Consider the following 10844-nt stretch of genomic DNA (forward strand, 5'->3'; position numbering starts at 1 on the left):
CTGCCACGCGGTCACATTGCCTTCGAGAAAACTCGTGAAGTTACAACAAAAAAGAAAAAAAGAGACAAGAATTAAAATTTTAATATTACTGGATTGTAAACAAGGTATATTACAATTATGTCGCTATTTGGTGCGTTAATGGGCGATTTCGACGATGATCTTGGATTCATGAAGTAAGTTGGCAAATAACCATGTCGATGTTGGTATTCAACTAAGTAGTTGTTGTTTTTGGGGCGTGGAAAATTTACAAGAAAATTCTAAAAGAATAGTGCTCAAATGTACAAAACGAGCCAGACATTGATCCTGAAATTGCTGGTTGTGAGGTTTTCAATTCAAATTCAATTGCTGATTAGGTGCTCCGCTGGGCAGTGCATGCGTTGCGGTGTGTTTGTCAATTTTACACAATACACACAACACAGTTTTTCGTTTTGTGTGCGTGTGTGTGTGTGCGTGAGAGTGACTGAGTGAGTGTTAGTGCGCAGCTTGCCGTCGTTAAAGCAGTCGCAGCAGCAGGAAGAAAAGACAAGCAAGAGGGCCCGCAATTAATCGATATTTTCGATTGCACGCTTGCGGCTGTCAATATAATTAAGATTAGTTTTGCTTGATAGCAAAAACAACAACATATAGGCTTATACGTCATATCATGTTCTAGATTGAAGACATAACGTCATTTCATTTTAATTCCATTCATTATGTCATTTGTGTCTTATTTAAATAGCAACTTAAAATACATTTTTCAATTATTTAATATGCTTTTATTTATTTTTACCTATCATCTTTGCAAAGTAAGCTTGTCACTGATTGAATAATATGTTAAATTAAATATCTCCGAGTCCATTCTGTTAAATATTCTTGAGTTTTAACCATGAAGCCAATATAACCATATCTGTGTGTCTGACCATGCAATTAATTACTTTAATTACTTACTAATTACTTGTTAGGATCGCACCACCTTATCATGTGGCTTATTGCAAATTGAGTTATAAAATATCCAAAATTAAACTGCAGCCATTACAGTTATGATATTTTAACGAGAGTTTTTACAGCTGTTCCAAATAAGTTAACCTGCAACTTTTATTTAGAGTTCTGTTATCGCCAAAAAGGCCATCGTATAAACGTAACTGAGAATTGTAAATGTGAATCGCATAAACAGCAGGCTAACTTTTATATATCAAGTCAGTTTTGACATCCCTGTGCGTCCAGTTATGTTTTCATTTAAAAAGTTTTCAGTTCTTGAAATGTTAAATCAGAAATCATTCGATTTTGTAATTCCTTATTTCGGCGTACTTTATTTGAGTTATGAAACGCAAACGAAATTCAAGCCGCAAGAAAAAAACTGAGACTCAAGAAATGGACACAAAGTTTGTAATTCTCTTGTAAGTTGAACAAAAACTAAATGCGTTTTCTTTGTGTATTCACAGTAATCACATGAACCACCACATGAACGCCATGAATATGCAAATGCGTTCGATGAACCGCTTGATGAACTCTTTTATGCCCGATCCATTCAATATGCTGGGACCATCGCCATTTGATCCTGGCTTTCAGCAGGGCGCATTGATGGAGCGCGGCCAACAGTCTATGGCTCCCATGGGCGGCGGTCTATTTGGATTTCCAGCCATGCCCGGTTTCAATCGTTTGATTAATGCCGGTACGTCTTGATCAGATTTTAAATGGAATTTCTTAACTTGCGCTTTGCACCTACAGATATTGGCGCTAATAATGGCGCATCGTTTTGCCAAAGCACCGTGATGACCATGTCCTCGGGTCCAGATGGACGCCCGCAGATTTATCAGGCTAGCACTAGCACCAAAACCGGACCTGGCGGTGTGCGTGAGACACGCAAGACGGTTCAAGATTCGCGCTCGGGTCTTAAAAAGATGGCCATCGGTCATCATATTGGCGAGCGCGCACACATTATCGAAAAGGAACAGGACTTACGCTCTGGCCAGCTGGAAGAGCGTCAGGAGTTTATAAATTTGGATGAAGAGGAGGCCGAGCAATTCGATCGTGAGTTTACCACTCGCGCCACACGCGGCATCATGCCACATGGAAGTGGCCATGGCGGCCTGCAGGCCATACGCGGCGCTCGCCCAACTGCTGGGGGCTCAACAGTCACCATTGAGCCGCTCGATGACGATGATGACGATTGTGTGATTCAAGAGCCGCCTCGCACAGGCCGTCAATTGCCCGCTTTGCCAGCGCCTCCAACAGCACCGCATAGCAGGTGAGCTTAAGTGGTTTTGATATATCTCCTGTCAGCCGATTGCAGGTTTAACGCGTCGCATTTAGTGAATTGCATTAGATTTGATTGTTTTTAACATTTCGTTCCACTTGACACTCAAGAGCTTTGGCCTTAAACACGCAATGTTTAACACATAAATTAATAAATGGATATGTCTTGTGCCGATGCTAGGTGATAGCTCAGAACAGCGCGGTATTATGGCCGCAATCCAATTTTCGCTGATATACGAAACGGAATTCTTACGTAGGATCTAAAACAATGTTAGGGAACACGCTAAAATCTTGAATATAGAGCTTTTCTATGCTATTTGTTATAAACTCTGTTAAGTTTAGTTATAATTATATTTTATATTGAAAATTTTCATAATCATGATTTTCATCCGTCAGCTTATTAACAGCTGTGCAACATGTTACTTTACAGAGCTCCAGTTACAGTTATTTAAAGGAGCATCAACATATTAGCAAATCCGTTTTTGATTCAACAAATTTCAATATTTTGATTTGTTATTGACTGCAGACGGTTTGCACAAGGCATGTCCATGACACGATCATAACACACTTTTCAGATTAAGGCTGTTTTCCTTTTTGTACCCTTTGTCACAATGCCCGCTAAATTAAAACGTTTGTATTTACTTGCAGATATAATAATTACTAATTCAAGCAAAGTACATACAGTATATTTTACTAATTATATATAAATATGTATACATATATATATATTTATCAGAGTCAAAGAATCCCAATGCAATTGCATATATTAACAAAAATTTCTGCTTTTACATTCCTACTACGTTCAAATACTAAAAGATAAATTAAAAAGAGAACAATTTGAGGTAGGCGGCAAAGCAATTTGTAATTATATAATAATTTTCATCATTTTTCAAATGCAAATCTTTTTTTAGTTAGTTAAATATAATTTTTTAGTTCACTTCATATACCATTAACATACATATTATGCATACACGTAAAGACCCACAACGCGTTACGTTAATGGATTGCAACGTTATTTCCACTACTACTACAAACCGTTTACTACCCATAGTAACACAGCTTAAGTGCCCGAAAGACATTCGCCATATGAGTATTGTTGTAATCTGTTTTAAATTTTCTTCGCATCGATTCCATACGGCGACACCAACAACAACAACAACAGCGACACTCTTGCAGCAGCAGCAGCAGCAACAACAACTTCGCCACGTCGTGCCATTACAACAACAACAACAGCAACGTCTTCGCCCCCAACTCTCGACGTAACAAACAACAACAACAACAACCACTATTTGAGCACCGGAAATATGTCAGCATCGCGTCGCGCCTATATGCGCAATGGTCAGCATTTGGCCACGCCCCGTCGCCCGCTACGTACGCCTTCCTCGTCACCGCTGGCCACCGTATCCAGCGCTAGTCACAGCATTGCCGGCACGCCAAGGTTTGTTCGCATAAGCAAAACAAGACTTCAACAACAGCAACATTCAACCAAATGAAAGATATATATTTCCACAACTAGGCCCCAGAGATCTGCCTAGTTTCCAAATAAAAGGCAACGACATATTCTCTGTTAGCTACCCTAACTGTAATGCATAGATAACTTTATGTTATCATTATGTTAACCTTACGTCATTTGCCTGTTTGCAAAGTTAAGCTTTTAACTACATACTTCGTAAACTATAGAATCGTCGCATATAGAACAATAAAGCGCCGTCTCCGTTAGCTTGCCCTGAACCAATTTTGAACTTTTTCCCAAGAAACCTATGAAATTCTAAATTTATTAAGCCAAAAGTGGAATTTCCTTTATCAATCTTTACCCTTTGTTACGTTACGCTATTTGGCTGTTTACCATTTTGAGCTTTTTCCTACGCTAAGCAATATATGATAAATTGTATATCTTTATTAACAACTTTTCGCTCTGTTTCTCTCTCCTCTCTACCAACATATAAAAATATATATTGCGATTCTAATGCAGAGATTGGCGTTTATATAATTCACGTTTCTATCGCAAGTAGAAATATATATGCATAATATATCATAAACTATAATCCAATACACACATAAATCTATAATATACACACAATTTAATAATTGAGCTACGATCAGCGATATTATTGACGCGCTACGTCCGACTACGTAATCACAACTACCTACTAACCAGTCACGGCGTTTGGCGACGACGCTCCAACTCTTTATTGCTGCGCTCTGCCATGAAAAATCATCGCTGCGACGCCACGCATCATCTACGTTACACATCTGCAACGTCACACACGTCGTTACGTGTCACATGCTACGTGTAAGGCCGCCTGCAAAACCCAAAACAAATAACAGCTATGTACATAAAATCTACTACTACATACATTCTCTATATAGTTATTGTAAAACAAATAAGGCGACGTACACGTAATCAGCATGTTGCGTCACAATTGTCTTATTTGCGTATTACGTAAGCCCTTCACATAAATAACAAAAATAGTATTCCTTCAGTTCCAAGTTGAAGAGCCGCGTGTTGGACACTTATTGTTTGGTTGCCTTTTGACAAATTCCATTACGTTTTTCGTTTACCTCTTACGCATTAAATCATCGTTACGTTACGCTACGCCACGCCACACAACGCTTAATTGGTCAACGTTACTCACATGAATATTCTCTACGTACTACGTGACACAACTACTACGCTTATCAAAATTCTAACGCTGTTGTTGCTGCGGTGCTGCTGCTGCTACGTTTTGTTGTCTTTCGTGGGGGAGACTGCTGCAATAACAAACATTAACTGCGTACCTTTCATATCACGTAACGGTGCGACCGAAACTGCCCGCCCGCCCACTCATCCAGCTTATGCCTCTCTTTGTCATCTGAATAACACACTATCGCCTCGCCTCGCTCTCACAATTTTAAGATTTACGTTCAAATTGGCCTGTGTACGGAATGATTATAATTACTCTATAAATCTCTTACGTTCTCATATTTTTTTTTAACCTATTACGCATTCTTTACGCTGCCAGTTACGTTATGTTATTAATGTGCTCTTCTCTTTAAACAGCATACATCCACATCCCTATGCTGCAAATCCCGCTGCCGCCCGTCGCCAGCAACGTCTAAAGCATCACCACCAACAGTCGAGCGCCACCCGTGGATTGGAGGATGGGAGCGAGCCCCGTGTCAAATCGTCTAAGCGGAATAAACCTCAATAATATGATGTGGGCAAGGATACACACACGCATACCTAACAGCACACACAAGCACACACACACCTAACAGCATACACAGACAGCGTTAGTTTAGCCTCCAATTGCAAAGCGCAAACCTATAGTACATGTTATCGATAAACGATTACAGTCATGCAGACACACACACACACACACATACACACACACACACATACAAATTTCTAATTATATGTTATTATCTTCTATTAGATTCGCGTATCTGCAGTGTGCGCGTTTTCCCCACTTTGTACCAATGATTTTTGGCCAGGCCAAACCAAAAATCAAATTGACTATTTCCATATTTTTAGCGACAACGCGTGTCTTAGTTTTGTATTAAAATATATTTGGCACAGAGCGTGACACGCAGGCTCGCCAATCTGCGATAACATTTTGTAATCAATAGTTTTTCGGACGCCGGGCAACTGTTCACACCCCACACGAACAATATACAAACACTTACAATCCCCACACCCACATCTAAAATGTTAATGAAAATTTTTAGTTGTATTAAAGTTAAAAAAAAAAAGCTCTAATTTTAAGTTGAATCGTTTAAAATATTCTCAAGATTTTAGTTATTTATAGAGCGTAAGCTGAATTCTATACAGAGGAGTGCCAGCTTAAGATCTTGCAGCTGCAAGGATTAAGCCGCCTCCTAAACTATAAAACCAATATTCTTAAGGCATAACTAAATGTTTATGTGAATTTAATTAAACGAAAATACATACACACATAGTAAATTTAAAGCGTAAACAATATGTAACTACTTAATTCATCCTCTCCTATGCCTAAAGTTGGTCTAATCAATCATTTCCATTTGCGTCTCTTCGGACTCTCGCCAATTGCGCTGCACCATTTCCACAAGCTGCTTCCAAAATAGCGTCTGCCGCACGTAGTTGGCCAGGCAGATCAGTATAAATGCCCAAGCCAAGATCAAATAGAAATCTGTCGTCACTGTTGGTACCGAGGCCAGCGGGCCGTCTTTTGCCCATGCCAGAATATAGGGACGTAGGGTCCTTGGATTCACGTACTTGAGGTTCGTGTGGCGCATTATGAAGCTGGGCACGCTGACATTTTCATTACTAGGCGGATCGTACTTGATAAGCGGCCGTCCCTGATGGAATATCATCAGCGTGGGCAGCGATGCAATGCCAAACTCAGCATTGAAACGTGTAAACTCGTAGGCATCAATATAGGCCACTGGCAGCGTTGGAAACAGATGTGGTAAGAGATTGACATATGCCGCCACGCGAGCGCACTCCAAGCTGGTGGGTGTGCAGAAGTGTACTAAAACGCAGCTGCCGGGTTCGTGTCGCTTGGTAGCATTACCTATTGGCTTCAAAAGATTAACAATGTCCTTGGCGCTCTGCATGATAAGCAGCTTGGGCACAGTTACGACGCCAGCTTGCGGCGCTGGATCTGGCTGCAGGCATTTGATCATAAGCGGAGGCTTGCGTTGTTGCGGCAGCTCCGACAGATGCAGTATATGCTCATCATCCGGAAAACAGATGTGTCGATCCTGCATCAATGCATACGACTCAAAGCTGTAGGGGCACTGGCCCCTAGTTACCTTGCCCAGCGCTGCGGATCCTGTGCCGTTCGATTGCAAATTGAGACCAAAGTATTGCAGAATACCCAGCAGACCAGACAGCTCTGCCTGAGCTCGCGCTGCAAACAAGCCTACTTATGCAGATAGAAAACTTGATTGGAGCATAATACACTTTCGTTATAAACTCACCCAAAAATATTAATATTAATAAATTTACATTTGGATGCATTTTTGTTTTGCTTGGAAACAGTGTGGCTGCATGCGTGTAGGGACAAAATACTTTTAAATACTAAATAACTTTAAAGGCAACACTTACTAGATTTTAGGGTGTGCCAGCAGAAAATACCTAAGTTGTACAACATATTGAATACCGAGCACTACGCTGTAAAGCTCATTGCTACGAAACGTGCGCGCTCAAATTAAAAGTATCCTTTTGGTAAACTTTATAAATGAAACGCAAAATTTATGGGACCGCAAGTTGATGCGTTGTTATTGCCAGTCCCTCGACTCAGCAGTGTGGTAATTATGCAGGGTCATAAACACGCACACAGCCCATCTCCACCAAACGCATACAACAGACGCAAAGTTATTCCTACTCAGCACTTTGAGTTAACAATGTATACCCTAACCAAATTTTAAATAGGGTATGCAAATTTGAAAAGCTTGTATTGCTAAAACGTTTGACAGAATCAAGCATAAGACACACTATTTGGTAGGGTAAATTCATGTGTAGATATTAGTGTGTATATATTATGAAGACTTTATATATACTCTATAAATACGGGTATAAAATAGTCAAGTGCACATCAGGCGTGCAGCTTGTTGTTGCTGCTGCTGGAGACCCGGTGTTCATATATTTTCTTTTTCGTTTTTAAAAACGGCAACATCAATTTATCATGCTGAAGTGGTGTCCACATAAGCGGAAGTTGTTCTTCTACAAGCTGCCTGCGCACAGGCCATGCCAGGCGTATGCACAACAACAACAGCAACAGAAATGTGCGACCTTTTGTGGCTTTCTTTTTGAGGGGCGTGCGGTGGGGTCGCTTGGCTTGGGGTGTCACAACTATTTTCAACATTGTGCACACATTTCATTCATTGAGTGCATGTTGAGCATATTTACAACTAGTTACAGAACGATGATGATGACGCCGACAAGCCAACTGTGCTGTTAAAAGGCACTTTATGCGCATTTATGAGATTTTATGGGGCCCATCTTAAAACGTCAGTAGTGTTCCTGTTTCTTATACCCTATGCGGATTAAACAACAGTAAAATGGGAATAAAGCTGTACTGTCCCAACTGTTCTCCCAAATCGATAAATATCGATTGACAAGGCTCCTGTTTTCAGCATTTATAATATAACAAATGTTGATGTGTAGAATCTCGTATACCCTAATTGATAAATATATAAACTGTTTTCAACTAAAGGGCATACACAAGTCAGAAACTCTGGACTAATTTCTTTTCAAAATGCTTTTATTCTGAGTGAAAATGCGTTGATAATTATCATCTTGGGGGCAGTTGCGTGGAGCGGCGGCAACGGCATTTGCAATCAAATGAATTCAATTGAAAATTTTTGCCATTCACTTCGATGCCTAGTTATTTACAACTTGAATTTGAGCAGAGTCTGTGGGCGGTCTGAGCGTGGGCTGTCGGCCAAATCGGAAGTATTTCTGGTGTCTGCATCGTTGCGAGCTCCGAGGGGTTGCCCGGGGCCAGTCGCCAAGTCGAAGACCAAGTCGTCGAACTTCTTGCAGGGCCAGGCACTCGATATGTGACGCTGACGACGGCAACAACACCAACAACAAAGCTGGCTGCGCTTTTCTTCAACTGATAAAGATAAGACCAAGGAGTTGAGTGCTCTCTGCAAGAGTCTTGAGGCAAACTTTTGCCAGCCTTTGCGGTTGCTGCTGCCGGCTGCCGGCTGCCGCTGCTCAAGTTGGCCAGCATTTTGTGACAATTTATTTTCTATGCTTTGGCGTTTGCTTTCAACAAATCGAAAAACTATTAAATTGGGCTGTGAGCCAAAACGACAACAAAAATAAAAAGAATCCAGTGTGAACAGCCGAAGCTTCAATACCCTAACCGTCAGCTGCAGTCCGCTTCCACGCGCTCAGCATTCGCATTACTTGTTCGATAAATCGATAAATTATGCAGAGCTGTCAAATAGTCCAGATATCGGCTTATTAGACTAGTTTAATATAAATGCCTATCGTTGGAGTTTTAACAGTACAAACTAAAGGTTTATATGCTGACTGACGAACATATTGCTAGTCCGATAACTAATCGATAATTGCGATGAAGTTAGTCCGTTAACTAATCGATAATTGCAATGGAGTTGCCACATCTCCGAGATAAATAAATATTTCACTAAGCTTTAGACTGCTTTGCATATGAAATGTATCCGCTGCAAGGGTATTTCGACAAAAGTCTTGCACGCTGTTCGCAGCTAGAACATTTCACTGGCTGACAGTCACGCGATTTCGCCATGGTTTGGCACATTTGATATCCACTGAAACTTTTCACCTTTGCACGCCGCTGACAGGGCGTCGACGACGTCTGCTTAATTGGATAGGAAATGGCAGAGTTTGGTCAAGGCAGCGGGCCAGCTGCGATACGATCTCTAAACGAACCAAGTGGATACGATGAAAGTGTTATAAAGCATACAAAAAAATGAACCATTTTAAGTTGATTGCCCATTTAAAACATTTCTCACATTTATAGCCTAAGCAATATTGGTACTATTTTACCTTTTACAATCGATACGAATTGATGAGCAACCTCCGTTTAAAACCCATTTATGTAGCATATCTTTAAGGTTATAGCACAGATCAATTTAAGAGGTATAGTCTGTACTTATGTTGCATTCACATATTTGAGTGCTATCTTTAAGTTTCAAGTTTTATAACATTTGGGCAATAAAGACAAAAGATTTTAAAAGTCAATTTTCTAAAAGTAAACGCTGTCAAAATATATATAGACTATAGGGTATTTGGTATAGGGTATTTTTTAGTTTAGAACCAAAAGCTAGACGCTACTCACCTCTAATGTCTGGACACATCCTCAATTGCCAGCGCCGCAGTCGCAGTTGGTCAACAGCCTTGCGCACACATTAACAACCGGCGGCACATACAACTATTTGTATATCTATAAATATGGGTGTGCTATAAAAAAAATATAAATAAAAAATAAATAAAAGATAAAACTGTTCATTGAAATGGGCTGCCTGACAACGCTGAGAGTCTGCTGAAGGCGAACACTAAACTAATTAAAACTTTTAGGTTTTTTGGGCTCCGGCTAAGCCATATGGCTGGCAATGGGTTCGACTTGAGGCTACCGGAACCTGGCATAAATTACGCATTGAAATCACGTAAATGCTGGCAAATTTAATCAGCCTGACATCACAGTGCGGCTGGTTACTAAGCAAAAATTAAATCTAACAACATAACCAAATAAGGACACAAAAAATCCACAAAAAAAAAAAGAAATCCAATAAAAAAATAAATTGTTAGTGTCAAACGTACAAAAAATTTGCACACAGCTACGTGACTTCAATTTCTCACTCAGCCGCAGCTCCGTACCTTTCCTAGATTGCCCACAAAGGTGTCTCTCTCTCTCTCTCTCTCTCTCTCTCTCTCTCTCTCTCTCTCTCTCTCTCTCTGTGTGTGTGTGTGTTAGGGTGTTGTGTTTTTTTGGTTTAGCTTTGCCTGCCTCTGCCGAACTTTTAATCCTTTGCACTTTTGTCAATGTCAGTCGGGTGGGCCAATGACAAACACGAAAGCAAACTGGATCAACCAAAAAAAGAAAAAAAACACAGGAAAGATACCATCGAAAGGATGTTTATGTTTATATACCCTT

General features: G+C 40.3%; 2 protein-coding genes across 8 annotated transcripts; one reads left to right on the forward strand and one right to left on the reverse strand.

The window, feature by feature from the left end:
* The first annotated feature begins 7 nt into the window (after nucleotides 1-7).
* Nucleotides 8-6194, forward strand: Mlf (myeloid leukemia factor). Of its 7 annotated transcripts, none has more exons than XR_011416841.1 (6): nucleotides 8-173; nucleotides 1422-1651; nucleotides 1708-2227; nucleotides 3398-3673; nucleotides 4208-4567; nucleotides 5276-5410. XR_011416841.1 is itself a non-coding variant. In XM_002049224.4 (5 exons), exons 1-5 carry the CDS (start codon nucleotides 118-120, stop codon nucleotides 5424-5426), a joined length of 1233 nt encoding a protein of 410 aa, XP_002049260.1. In that variant the 5' UTR covers nucleotides 9-117; the 3' UTR covers nucleotides 5427-6194. The 7 variants fall into 7 exon arrangements, 4 of the variants coding, with proteins under 4 accessions (XP_002049260.1, XP_015029488.1, XP_015029491.1 ...); XR_011416839.1 differs by lacking the exon at nucleotides 8-173 and adding an exon at nucleotides 1204-1361; XM_002049224.4 differs by lacking the exon at nucleotides 4208-4567 and having other exon boundaries at nucleotides 9-173; nucleotides 5276-6194.
* Nucleotides 6128-7292, reverse strand: bug (thioredoxin domain-containing protein bug). Its single transcript, XM_002049223.4, has 2 exons — nucleotides 7177-7292; nucleotides 6128-7118 (listed from the first exon to the last, which is right to left on the reverse strand). Exons 1-2 carry the CDS (start codon nucleotides 7214-7216, stop codon nucleotides 6238-6240), a joined length of 921 nt encoding a protein of 306 aa, XP_002049259.2. The 5' UTR covers nucleotides 7217-7292; the 3' UTR covers nucleotides 6128-6237.
* Between the last annotated feature and the right edge of the window lie 3552 nt (nucleotides 7293-10844).

The sequence above is a fragment of the Drosophila virilis genome, chromosome 5, assembly GCF_030788295.1.
Source record: "Drosophila virilis strain 15010-1051.87 chromosome 5, Dvir_AGI_RSII-ME, whole genome shotgun sequence".
Taxonomy (NCBI): domain Eukaryota; kingdom Metazoa; phylum Arthropoda; class Insecta; order Diptera; family Drosophilidae; genus Drosophila; species Drosophila virilis.

Coding starts and splice junctions, on each gene's coding strand:
- Mlf (XM_015174005.3), top strand. CDS start 1,300: ATGAAACGCAAACGAAATTCAAGCCGCAAGAAAAAAACTGAGACTCAA. Junction 1,652..1,707: donor CAATCGTTTGATTAATGCCG/GTACGTCTTGAT, acceptor TTGCACCTACAG/ATATTGGCGCTAATAATGGC. Junction 3,674..5,275: donor AGCATTGCCGGCACGCCAAG/GTTTGTTCGCAT, acceptor CTCTTTAAACAG/CATACATCCACATCCCTATG.
- bug (XM_002049223.4), bottom strand. CDS start 7,216: ATGCATCCAAATGTAAATTTATTAATATTAATATTTTTGG. Junction 7,119..7,176: donor ATTAATATTAATATTTTTGG/GTGAGTTTATAA, acceptor CTGCATAAGTAG/GCTTGTTTGCAGCGCGAGCT.